Source organism: Rhopilema esculentum, chromosome 15 (genome assembly GCF_057945365.1).
Source record: "Rhopilema esculentum isolate cy_ngs chromosome 15, ASM5794536v1, whole genome shotgun sequence".
In the NCBI taxonomy this organism is placed as follows: domain Eukaryota; kingdom Metazoa; phylum Cnidaria; class Scyphozoa; order Rhizostomeae; family Rhizostomatidae; genus Rhopilema; species Rhopilema esculentum.
In genome coordinates this window covers 7026648-7040384 of record NC_142829.1, presented here as the reverse complement: position 1 = coordinate 7040384, position 13737 = coordinate 7026648, and the positions used below count along the sequence as shown (strand labels likewise).

The 13737-nt window shown below is 37.3% G+C and overlaps 2 protein-coding genes across 2 annotated transcripts; both read right to left on the bottom strand.

Moving 5' to 3' along the window:
* Positions 1 to 2247: 2247 nt before the first annotated feature.
* On the bottom strand, positions 2248 to 6121 carry LOC148958457 (uncharacterized). Its single transcript, XM_089112758.1, has one exon. It carries the CDS (start codon positions 5994 to 5996, stop codon positions 4227 to 4229), a length of 1770 nt encoding a protein of 589 aa, XP_088968884.1. The 5' UTR covers positions 5997 to 6121; the 3' UTR covers positions 2248 to 4226.
* Positions 6122 to 6240: 119 nt separating this feature from the next.
* LOC135685593 (uncharacterized) lies at positions 6241 to 11105 on the bottom strand. The gene is made up of 4 exons (XM_065201575.2): positions 9905 to 11105; positions 8962 to 9184; positions 8316 to 8416; positions 6241 to 7223 (listed from the first exon to the last, which is right to left on the bottom strand). Exons 1-4 carry the CDS (start codon positions 10464 to 10466, stop codon positions 7024 to 7026), a joined length of 1086 nt encoding a protein of 361 aa, XP_065057647.2. The 5' UTR covers positions 10467 to 11105; the 3' UTR covers positions 6241 to 7023.
* Between the last annotated feature and the right edge of the window lie 2632 nt (positions 11106 to 13737).

Below are 13737 nucleotides of genomic sequence, written 5' to 3'. Positions count from 1 at the left end.
AGGCTTTGAGATGTATTGTATTACGTCATCTACGTGGGCATATGCTGAATCAGCTAAATTGCTGAGCCACACAGCAGGGCCGCCCGACCAAGGGGGCACAGGGGCACAGGCCGCCCCTGTTTGCAAAAAGTATAAACAAGTGCCCCAAAAATATATTGCGTGTATTTTTCACTGCCAGATATTCTGCCTATAGAAGCTAAGTTAAATAACTTGAATCTGGGCGTTGTTGGAGGACCATTCACTAAAATTTCCTTAAACTTTTACTTGGTCTTGATGCAAAAAGTGCAAGCTCCTGTGATGAACAATATTAATTGTGAAGGAGACTGCCAGTTTTGCGAAAAAGTTTCTTTAGGATATCTTCAGCAACAATTGCATCACTGGAAGGTCCACATCAAATCCTCGGCAGGCACAGTCAAATGGTCCAATGTATATTGTGTGTATTCCTGTAAGTAGAAACTGGACCCCTATCTCTGATTCTGGGTTGCGTAAAATGTACCCTATTCTTTGACTTTGTCAAAATTTTGTAACTCTTTTCACTGTGAATATTCAAGCTTGAGCAGGAATTTTTGATACCAATTCATGTTGGAACCATTCTTTTTCTTAAACAGCAGAGTCAGGGGCGCAGTGGGAGTTAACTTTTTGGGGGGGCAAAGCTGAAAATTTTCCGATAAAACTATGATTTTTCCGACAAATTTTTTCTCAATACATTCCTTGAAGATTACCCTTGCTGCATATACTGCAACACTTGATACTACAATATCACGAATGGATCTGGAAATCGTTAACGAATGGATCGTTCGTTATACACCTTCAAGTTCAACAATAGCCTTTATTCTAACAAAACTTACCAAATATAAATCGCTATAAACAAAACTGCAACTAGTTATAAATTTACACTCTACAAGTCTTCTCGCTATACTAGACAATAAACTGTCAAGTTAGTGTTTATAGCTGTTTATAGCAAAAAGTTTTTTTGGCAAATTTTAAATCGCATCATAATTACTTTGCATTTATTTATGCTAAACCGTAAATAGATATAACGCGTCCAAAAGAATAGTTTTCTTTCAACTGAAATTTATATAAACTGTTACTCAAGCAGCATCTTTCTCAAAAGAGGTGTGGCAGCATACAAATCGATAATGTCACCATAGTCTATCGACTGTAAAATATTGTTATCAGACGTTGATTGTTATCAAAGAGGAAAGGCGGTCTTGTCCCATCGTTGACAGTAGCCGATTTTTTTTACAATCCTCAGCTTTGAAAAAGCTCTTTCATACTTTGTTGAACCTATTGGCAAAGTGACGCGAACCTTGTAAAGAAGGACCAGCTGTGGAAAGGCGTTTTGCAGGTTATACTTATCATCAACTGAAGAACTGAATGGAACTGAAAAGTTTTCTCTTTCTCCTGTAGCCGGGAGAGGGTTGCTCTTTTCTCTAACTTTCCAAAATTTACGGTAATTATTGACGAAAGAGCTGTACTCATCTCTTAATCTTTCGTCATCCAGGCCGTAATTCTTCGCAACCTTTTTGAATTACACTGCACACAACTGCCTTTCAATTGTTTTTTGAAAACATTCAGGGTTGAGCAAGGCAAAATCTGTCAAAATCGCCTTATGAGACGTGAATCTTGTATTCATTGAGCTGATAGGTGTATCTACTATCACGATGGTATACGGATTCCCTATTTCCTTCTAATTCATCTATGCAATTTTCCCCTGGCATCTTTTTTATTCTGCGTATTCGTCGCTCGACAAAATTTTCCTCTTCTAAGTCATGGCGAAAATATTAACTTTTTGCGTCTTCTACAACACCAGCGAATTCATTTCGAAATGAACTGAGTTGAATTTTAACTGTCGGAAATGGGAGTTTATAAAATAACTGAGACCAGAGCGTTAATTTCCTTTACAAATTTCAGCAATGCGATGATTCCGATAAATACTCTAATGAAAACAAATAAGAAGGGTTGAGCATGCCCTATTTTACGACAGGTTTAAAAAAATATGCGACCTTTTTGGACAGGATCGATGAAAACCTTACATTTTGTCTAATATTTCAAATTTTCCGACAAACGTTAGATTTTCCGACAATCTGACAAAATTTTTGCCAGGGGGGGCGGCTGTCCCCCTGCCCCCCCCCCCCCCCCCAGCCACTGCGCCCCTGAGCAGAGTTCACTAAATTTGATTTTAACAACAATCCCTTATGTATAACTGCATTATATTGCTTACTTTTTATAAAGAAATGCAAAAGTTGTGTCCCTGCAATGAGTACATGCTAGCAAAGACTTAAACAAAGACTTGAATTTCTTATCTAGGATTAGAACAGTATACAAGACTAGATGCTACTGCAAAATTTGTTGTACTTCAATCTGCCATTGGTTTACCTAAAAAATTATCTGTAACATCATATCAGTAAATCCTTTTGTGTTTCCTCTGACTGATTAAAAAAGCAACCCTATTTTTAAGATTCTATGTCCTAGAATTCTAGCTTCCAGACCACCCTTTCTCAGAGTTTTTCGGAACTCACATGTAATACGTTTGACCAACTGACTGAGTCCGCCGGGATCAAGTCTAAGGAGAATTGAAAACTTGTTTCGTTCATAAGACTGATGAGATAAACCGAATCAATGTTGCAAATTAATTTTGCTATGGCAGCGAAGGATGTGCTCGCACCTCCAGCCGATTGCGTGAAGATGATTTAAACATAAAATTTTGTAGCTTTCAAAAAAAAATTCCATGGAGGCGAATAAATTTATGTGTTCAAGTGGTGATGGAAAGGCGCGAATGCCAAGGGAGACTTGATTGTTTAAATATAAAAGTAAGAAAATTGAAATCATTATTCGAATGGGCTTTTGATAATTATAGAGACTGAAACTTCGCTTTGAAAGGGAGAGGGACTGGAATTGACTTTGAAGAATATAGAGACTAAGAATTTGAAAATTCCATTCAGTTCATATTTTGGGTTGGATTCGTTGATATGTTGCAATAAATCTGAACTTTTGTTGAGTATATTGCGCCTGCCACAAGTATGAAAGAAGGGTGTGTGCCTGCTTCTTACCCGGGACCAAATCCATTTACAATGCAAATTATAAGGAAAATAAGTACAGCGTATTAATTATGATCAAGAGTGCGTGGTCATTGACAAGCTATACAATTAATTATGATCAAGAATGCGTGGTCCCTAAATGGAGTACATAGCCATCTATCTACTTTCAGTGAAGATAGTTCTTACTATGCTCAGCGTGTTTCAATATTTTTATAAATATTTAAATTACCATGAAATCTGTACCATTTTTGACACTTACTAATGTTTCGGATAAAAAATATTCGTGCCCTTTTAATTCGTTTTGGCCCAGTGGCGGATTTAAGGGGGGGCGACTAGGGGCAGTTGCCCCTCCCTCGACGAGTTGAAGCAAGTATGGCGCCCCTTTTTTGGAAATTGTGCGCCCCTTTTGAAGAATGAGAATCAGGCGAAAAAGTTTCTCAGACCGATAGGTTAATTTGCTACAAGGATTACTTAAAAGTTATGTTGTTTATTCCCAAAATGAACCTGAAATTGTTGTATACAGCGTTCTCTCGTCATCAATTTTTGAAAATTTTTCTACCAACTGCCCCTCCTTCGAGTTTGCTCTGGATCCGCACCTGTATTTGGCCTCCCTGTTCAAACCTGCGTCCGGCGGCCCTGCACAGTGGATGGAGTCACTCGTGTTCGTTGGATGCGTATCCCAGAATAGAACTGTGATTCATTTTAGTGCAATACATTGTTATTGATATTTTGAAATAAGATTATGTGCTTCCTTTTTTGCCATTTTAACTAGCAGTCGGACAAATGAGTCCTCGCCATTTTAACTAGCAGTTGACTGTTCCTCGATTTTCCCCTTTTTTGCGTGTTGCGTGTGTTTAAACTTTCAACAATTTTGTTTGCTTTCAAGTAGAGAATGATTGAACTAATCGATTAATTCTAATTTAGATCTTGAAATTCTTTGAATTAGGTGACAGAGTTAATTACTTCTTGAAGATAAACTCTACTTTATTTCTTCAAAAGAATAAAGAACATACAGTACTATTAGCAAAAATTTCTATAAAAGCGACAAATGTTATAACACTTTATTCTCTAAAATTAACTTTAGAAAAGTAAGTACGTATCTATAAAGATTATACAAGATATTAGTTTGATGAATGCAAAATCCATTATTTATCGACATTCGGGCACCAATGAAAATGTGACTGCTTATACAGTTTGTGGCTTTATCTTCATAACTGTCCTTTTAAGCGAATTAAAGTAGCCTTTGAAACTCCACCAGTTTACTCCATCACCTGCGGAGGTATGTGAACCATTTAGATATTTTCCATTTAAATTTGAATAGTGACATGATTTATACCACCAGGCCCCGTGGTACTGTACAGCACAACTGTCTAAGTCGGAGTCATAATCTTTATCTTTCGTTGAAAATTTTTGCCCATTTGAATACGACAGCGAATCACCGGCAGTTCCTGAATACGCACCTATGTGCAATGCATATTGATCCTCTTGACCGTCAATGTAGAATGTACTGTATTCAGCAAACGCTTTCTTTCCATCGACATCTTCAAGATCAAATCGAATCATCATATCTTTTTTCTTCGATAATCGATGTATGTTTTCATTGCCAAGCCAAAATTCATTCTCCAAGTTCCCAAAACCTTCCTTATATTCTTCCCAGTTTCGAAAGAAATCGACGGATCCATCAGTCCGTCTCTGTATTACCGTCCAGCCGCCCCCTTCATTTTCCATATCACAGTAAACAGAGAAAGCGATGCGGTTATCTGGTTTAACAGTATAGATGCCGCTTTTTGTTTGCCCGCTTTTCCTCAACGACGAACAAACAACCCTATCTTGGATGTCAAGAAAAAAAGATTCAGTTGCTAAGCCATTGTCGTTGGCTCCTTGACAGATATAGTATCCAGCTTCATTAGAAACAGGATTAGTGAATGTTAGCGTGTTGCTTTTCTGATCTGCAGACAGTACTTCCTTGCCCCTCAACACTCCATAAGCTTTTTTCCAGCTGAGCTTTGGAACTGGATTACCAGTGGCATTGCACTGAACTTCTAAAAGAAACCCTGTCGTCCCTGTTACTTTTCTAGAGTTTAGAAATAGCTTAGGCCTTGTTAGAACCGATAGCTCAATTTCAACCATATCTTTTCCGAGAATGTTTTCGCCAGAGCATGAAATTCTGCCATTGTCATTCTCGCTTATATCTGATATAACCAGAGCACCCTCAGTTGGAAATGTGTACCTCATTCCTCGCTTCTGCTTCCCAAAGGCCCATTGCATAATTGGTTTAGGGTTTCCTTCAGCTTCACAAACTAGAGTCATATTTGTGCCTTCCTTTTTGTAAAGGATTTTGGGAAATTTTGATACAATTTTTGGCTTTGTTATTGACCTTCCTGGTGATCCACTGTCACCCTTTTGCCCCCGGCTACCCTTCTCTCCAGGCGGACCCATAACACCCGCAGGCCCAATGACTCCTCGCTGCCCAACATCACCTTTGGCCCCTTTGGCTCCGCGCGGGCCTGGTTTACCTCTTTTTCCTCTTTCCCCCTTCATGCACACTAATGTGACATTTCGGCATTTTCTTCCAAAGTCTGAATTTTTGTCAAAAGGCTGCAATATCTCATGAGATGACGATTTTAATATTCGCAATATAGAATCAACTTTTTCTTCGATGTCACGTCTTGACCTTCCTTTGTGTCTTTCTATTTTTCTGATTGCGGCTATCAAATGACCGGAGGGATCGTCTAGGCCATTTTGCTTTTGCTCAATTTCATGATTTTGAAATGCTTCCAACTGTTGTTTGATGATTTGTTGCTGCTTTTCCAAATCATTTATCCTCTTTGTCAAGTAGTTTTCAGTTCTGTATGTCCTCAAATGCAAGAAAATTGTCTCAGCGATAAGCATTCCACCTATCACGACAACGCCAAAGCTAACTTTGGATATGGAAGCTTTCTTGTCGACATCCATTTTCTGTTCTTGTGTTTAGATCTGTCTGAAGTTGATTCTAAACTCCGTCATTTGTGATTTGAGTATTAACTTCCGGTTTTATTAAGGCCGGCAGGTCATTTGGGATCATTTTCCTATTGGTTAAACCAGGATCGTAAGTAAATAAGAGATAAAATTTTGTACCATGCTGAATTTAGTTTAATTATAACAAGATATTTAGCGAAGATGTGCCAAGGTGCTTTTATGAAGAATCGTGATAGGATCCTAAGTAGATACACTCTAGGAATTGACTGTTAGAGAGTCTAGAATGATTCAGGGTATGTATCGTGAATTTACCCTGACATTTGTATTTCATTTCAAAATTGCAAAGAAATATAAAATCAGTAGAAGCCATAAACGAAATTTCTACAAACACGTTTTTTAGTCAAGTTCAACTCATATTGAGATTATGAACCTACTAGTGACAGCGAATTTCGTTTACAATATTTACAAGCAGAAAGAATATCATAACATAATTAACATAAATTATTGTTTAGATTCCAGTCCTATTACGACAGCAGGGGGGTTAAAAGGGTTGTGAAACCGTTCTCAATTTTCATGAGATAGTCGGTAAAAACTCTGGCTTGTCGGTATAGTGGCTCGAGAAAAGATGGAAAAGGATTAAAATTGTCTTTGTCTATATCTAGTTGCATAAACGTGGTTGATGGAAACAATCTTTGTTACGCATTGTCCTTTCTGGCTACTGCCTTAACATGTTAACCGAGAGATTCTCAATTTCACCAACAGTTTAAGAAAGCCCAGTTCTGCACCATTCATGGAGAAAAATAACTTTCCTGTCCACTTCACCGAATAAAGCTACCGTACAGGGATTGCTGTTAAGTATCATGCTGACCAGCTAGAAATGACATGTACAAAGCTATCATATAATATTGCAAAACATTTTTGTATTGCCGACTACTATCTGTTATATAAGAAAAAAAATTAGTTGAAAACACAGCAGTATTGGCCATGTACAAGTGCAAAATTAATGATATGATTACGAAGTTCACTACCATACATAAATGTCCTTTATGATGTATTCTGCTGTCCCAGAATTCCTCCCAACGTACGTATAGATGCCAGCATCAACTGCATTCATATCTCTTCGTAGCGTCACCGTTGCTTGCCGCTCTCCCTGTCCATTATTTTTATGCCAGAAGTTGTCAGGACCATTATCACAGCGCCCTGTTGATCCTCCAAAGTAGTTACCTAAAACAAATGTGAAACAAAAGTAAACAAGAAAGCTTTTGAAATTTAAACGATGCTTGGGCACATTATTTACACTCTAAAATACTTTAGTAAGCACTCTGTGTCGATTTCTACTTTTTTTATCGCTGTAGCATATATATTTTATCTGTATTTCCTTACTTTTGCAAACGTGATCCTGTACGCAGTATTGCGCTTACGAGAAATAGACATACCGAATTAAAGTCCCGTAATGTCCCTCATGAGTTTCTGGCTGATGAGTTGCTGTTTTATCATTTTCTACCCTTAAGGGGCACACACAACCACCCCCCATTTGGGTTTGAGGCTGTAACCAGGTGGTAGTGACTACTCCTTATTTCCTTTTTTCTCATTTTTCCATTTTGGATTTCACAATTTTATTCGCACATTGGTTTTCTAGCTTTTACCTTCTATGCCTATAAAAACGTAAAATATATTGTTTGCAAAGGACTACAGGTTAGAGCCAAAGCTTGAGGGTACAATTGCATTCCAAAGCCTTGAGAAAAATGTTTGCATTTTCAAAGTAAGTAGACATGGTTTGATCATGGAAGCTGCATGTATCGAATCCAACTTCCTCCCCCTGAAAGCTAATGGAAAGCGCTAGCCGAATTCAATGCATTCTACATTAAGATTCTGTCACCGAGTAGTGTATTAAAAAGCAAAGCTGCTAATGTTGTTCTGCCAAAGGACCAAAAGACGGAGGTTTCGTATACAGTTCTCTGTTAACTGAACATGAAAAACCAAGCGATTCTTCTTGTAGAACGAAAAATTTGCTTAAGAAATTCACAATGTTGACTATGAGTGATGAATGATTAAAATATTGATTGGATGTTTCCATAATCTTCTGTTTATCGAGCATTGCCAGGTACCGCGGAGCAGGGGGGCTGGGGGGCTTTAATCCCCCACTTTTTGCAAAAAATGCCAAATATTGTGTAATTAACTACCAGTAAAGCCTCTTTTTACACGGTTTTAGCCCCCCTCCCCTACATTTTAGACCCCCCCCCCACTTTTCTTAACGTTCCGCGGTGCCTGATTGCTTTTCGATTACTGTTGTTGAACATTTGATTCATTACTTACTTGTTGACGAGCCCATGTTCTTCTCTCCAACAATAGCGTCGCCCATTGTCCGATTGAATGGTTCTAGCCCAGCTTTATGCTTCGAAATGTTGTCTGGTACTCTAAAAGATATATATTCTTGGGTACCTAATTGACGGGGGGTCAGAATTAACGGTGGGGGTCGGATTTTATGTTCAAAATTAATTGGCGGGGGGTTCCAATTACCAGGGGGTCTAAATCATGAAGTTACATATACTGAATACTCAAAATGCACCTAAAATCAGTACGCTTATTTCACTATTATTTAGCTATTATTTATCATCGACAATTTTTAGCTTATCTTACGCTTATTTCACTACAGTAATTAACACAAAAGAGCCAAAATCAATTAGCAAGGGGGTCCTAATAAGAGCGGGGGTGTTGGAAAAATTTTCCAAAATTAATTAGCGGGAGGACGGCAATTAGGCACTTAAGAGTAGTTATGCATGCAATACTACTGATACAACGTCTTCAAAGTTAAGAAAATGGACATGTGAAACAATGCTGTCTAATTACTGTTTTCTTGTTTTCTTCCTATAAAAGAACCCTTGCAATATTGATTATTGATAAATGCGGATAAATGAACTACTTTTTCTTAAAATGTAAGCGAGAACACATTTAAACTTACTTGTGGCCAAATATCTGCCAACAAGAAACAGCACCTTTAAACACTTGAGTGTACTTTATTTGTTTCCAATGACCTTTGATGTAAATCACCGAGAATGAAGGATCGCCCCATCCATCGTCGATTACACGGATACGCAAACCTCCTTTTAGATCATTGTTCATGGTCAGCTTAAGGGTATCTTTGTATGAGTGAGATACCATCGAAGTATCCACTTTTCGCCATGCTGTATAATTCAAAAAGACTGGTTTATTTTTCACCGCACGTTGGCGTATTCAAAAACTAGAATAAATTGAAAACGAGACCAGCATAAATGTTCTTTGTCGCTTCCGATGCCAAGCCAGCCCTTTCTCGCTAGTTCTGGCCTCGTTGTGAAATCAGATGTGCGGTAAAGGACCGGCGTTAATCTTTTTGTTTAATTTATATAACCATGTAAGTCTTCAATCATATTTTGTAGCAAAAAAGCTCTTCCTGATGTATCCTTCAGTGCGTACAAAGAAAAATTTAATTTGCCTGCAGAAAGTATAGTACGGCTTTAAAGCAAGAAGTTTTACATCTGATATCCCAGTTTGTGAACATAAACACCTGTTGAGTAAAAATTGTCAACTTAAAAAACTTGTGCTAGTAGGCTAACTGGCAAAAGCACTTTGCAATTTAACTCGCTTCTAGACCAATCATTTTGCTGTGCAATAAATGAAATTAAAACGGAACTACATATATTTTAGAACCAGGACTAAAGCACAGTGCTTTGATGTGGAAGCTTTTACACTTGTCGTATGAGGTCAAAACATATCCAACCTGTAACAGATCTAGCTGACTTTGAAAATTCTGAAGATTTTTATGATGCAATTTTATGTCGTTGGCTCAAAATTTAAGGATTCTGAAATTGATTTTTATGATGTCAAATTTCTACCTTCCTTTTTGTAGAGACTTTCGTTGAACTTACCTGATGATCCAGTGTCACCCTTTTGCCCCCGGCTACCCTTCTCTCCAGGTGGACCCATAACACCCGCAGGCCCAATAACTCCTCGCTGCCCAACATCACCTTTGGCCCCTTTGGCTCCGCGCGGGCCTGGTTTACCTCTTTTTCCTCTTTCCCCCTTCATGCACACTAATGTGACATTTCGGCATTTCAAGGCTGAATGTCTGTCCTGCAATATCTCATGAGATGACGATTTTAATATTCGCAATATAGAATCAACTTTTTCTTCGATGTCACGTCTTGACCTTCCTTTGTGTCTTTCTATTTTTCTGATTGCGGCTATCAAATGATCGGAGGGATCGTCTAGGCCATTTTGCTTTTGCTCAATTTCACGATTTTGAAATGCTTCCAACTGTTGTTTGATGATTTGTTGCTGCTTTTCCAAATCATTTATTCTCTTTGTCAAGACGTTTTCCGTTCTGTATGTCCTCAAATGCAAGAAAATTGTCTCAGCGATAAGCATTCCACCTATCACAACAACGGCAAAGCTGACTTTAGAAAGGGAAGCTTTCTTGTCGACGTCCATTTTCTGCTCTTGTGCTTCAATCTCAAGTTCATTCGATCCTGCGATATTGCTGACCCCTATGATGTGATTAGCTTCCGGTTTCAGGTATCAGTTTTTTTCATGAAGGCCCTTTCAAATCCTTTTGTTAGATAGTAGTTAAGGTTACGGTGGGGGTGAAAGGCTTGACGGATCGGCGTATTTCGTTAATTTCAAGGAGCGGATTTTGTTTTCTTGGCGGATCACGTATTTTTCCGATATTCTACGACGTATTTCGTACTTCACAGTTAGACTTACTCCATGAGCGTCTGTTTCGCTACTACCTCACTTAACTGACGCTACAACAGAGACTCATAATCCAAAGTACTCAAAAACTGGCAACTTCAATTTTGTCTCGCTCTCGATTTTTTTTCAAAAATTTTCAAATCCACCCCCCTGGTTTGCACATTTTGGACAGCTTTTTCATTTACATGTAAAGATGTTAGTTTGTTCATATGTCCATAAGAAAGGACAGTCATACTCAAACATGACACTGTCAGAAGCATCCAACAAAATGCAACAGTGCAAGCAAGTTCTTATGGACTTTGAAAGAGCAGTTCGTTCTACAGAACGTTTACCAAGTATCCTAAATGGACCACAGGGGATGGTTTCTGCGGCTACAATCAACTCAGTAGATATTCTAGCTTGGGGTTTGCAAGTATCTGAGGAAATATGGAGATAAAAGACGGACAAGAAGAATCCGGATAGGTAACAGGTTTTGTTTGTCATGTTCTATGGCTGTCATGTTCCATCAAAATATGATGCCTATCTGGATAAATCGATTCTTTAAGTCTAATTAATTTTTTGACATTGAAAGAGTATTTTACACTTGCTTTTATTAAGAATAATAACAGAGCCCTAAGGTACCGTTTAGAAATTTATTCTAAACGAAAGCTAAGTGATACAATTCTCTATCTTAATCTTTCATAACACTTTTTGTCTTTCGTTTCAAAATTCGATGCAAATCCACCTGCATTTGAAGCCCTAAACGGAATTGCTACAAGACAATGTCTTGTCAAGCTTCTGAGTGTTTTGCTTTTTTTTAGTGGTAGGTAAGCGCCGATGGCGACAATAGGCAAGGATAAATAATAATAATAATATATCTCGCCAAATCTCCATTTCGGAGCAGTTACTATAGCACAAACACAGAATTGCCAGGAAAGATGTGATGTGCAGTATAGTACCACAGGCTAGTTTTCACTAAGATTTGAAAAAGTTCAACCAATCTCTTGATTTCTATCAGGCCTCTTGCGTTGCCTTTTCGAATTTGTTCCATTCCTGGAAGGTGTCTTTTGAATTTTTCGCATTGTCATGAATGTTATAAGTTTTCGTCATGTAACCCACACCTTCTGCAACTTATGTTATCATATTTTCCTTTGTAATTAGCTTTTTAATCGGTCATGTTTAGTTTCAATTTTAGTAACGTTTATTCCTTTTTATGTTTTATATATTCTTTTATTCCAAAATTGCATTTCTTAATGAACCTCATCTTTGATTTATCGCTATTTTTAACTTGCTGCTCTATCCTCTTTATGATTTTACTTTTAACTATTTTTTCCAATTTTTCCTTGATAGATCTGAAATTTGTTTTTCTGAGTATTGTATATTTAGTTCAATCAAGTCATTCGTTATTTCATATTACCAACAATTTCTTAGGTTAAGGTGCTTTTGTTCTTGGTATACATGTTTTGTTAAACGTGTTTCTTTCATGTTTATTAGTTTATGTAGGCACAAAAGCCTTCTTAATTTTATTCGATAAACCATTGGCATAAGTCCACATTTATATAGTAAGCCTTGATAGGGTGTTGATTTTGGTATTGAAGTGGTTAGGATTATCGCATCATTTAAGGGTGTATCTCGGGGGATTTGTGGAATATGACATCCTTCCCAGTTTTTATGAGACAGTCGGTAAGATTTTCGGGTGGTGGGTCAGATCATTTGACTGTAGATAAAAATTGATACAATACAAATTGTCTTTATCTATGTTTTCATTGAAAATATATATTTTATTACCCACCAGTCACCCTCAAGTCTGTAAGGTCAATGTTTGTCACTGATGTTGACTTAAGATTCACTTAAGGGAGGGGCAACTCCCTAACATTTACAGCGCTTCATTCCAAGCTTTAAGAGCACTTTAGAACTTCTTTAAAGTTCTAAAACAAATCATGTGATGTTGATATGTATTACCTGTATATCTTGAGCTAAAGCTTGAAATTTTTGTTCCAAGATGAAATATCCAAAAGGGCTGATTCACCATATTCTAAATTGCCTAACTTTGGACAGAGGAAAAGTGTTTTTAGCATTTTTGATGTCGAGAGACTTTCATGTGGTGTATTTTTTATTGCACTAAGTTATCTTGTCCTTCCTAGTTTAATCGTTCATCGACGATAACATCTGAACTTTTTTAGATGAAAATAATTTTATATAAACAAGAGCCTCTACATTGATCAAAAATAAAAAAAAAACAAACATAGCAAAGCCCTACAAAAGAGGAGAGAGGGAATTAAGAAGAGATGGAGGTAATATGAAGTTTGTCGATTTCAGCTTTTAATAAAGACAGGTTATAAGCAGTGGCGGTGGCAGCCATTAGGCTCTTTAGGGGCAAATGTTTTTTAAGCCACGCCCTTTTTGCCACATCCCCCCAGTACCCTCTATAATTGATATTACTTCTTGGGACATTGGTCATTGAGCGCTACAAAGTAAAAATTCCTTACCAAGTATGCCGAGGCTATGATGCATTTAATGATTCCACACACTGATTGTGAGCAGTTAACGCCAGATAATTGTGTCATTTTTCATCATCATCATCATTCATCATTATTGTTACTTAAATATAATATTTAAGCTAAATTAAGCTCGTTGCGCCAGGCTATACCTGACAAGTTAGAGCTTCTACAACTGTTTGATGTTGTGAAAAGAAATACAGTGGCTTGCAAGCAACAGCAGCAACATCAAGCAATACAATAAACATTTTAAAGCAGCATGACTAAGACTTTTTTAACAAAACATTGAAACTATAGATTAAAAACAAAAATCAGCAAGTAGTAAAAGAATGCTGAAACAATGAAATTTTCTCTATGTACAGGAGATGTTGATATTTTTCCTATTTCTGAAGAATTCTCTTGTAAAGTTTGCAATATTTCCAGACTATATTGATTTGTATTAGTTAATAGAGTTTCAAATTTGTACAATTAGGATTTATTTACAGATTCATATGAAAAGTCAAGTTAGGGAATGCACAGACAAATAAAACAAA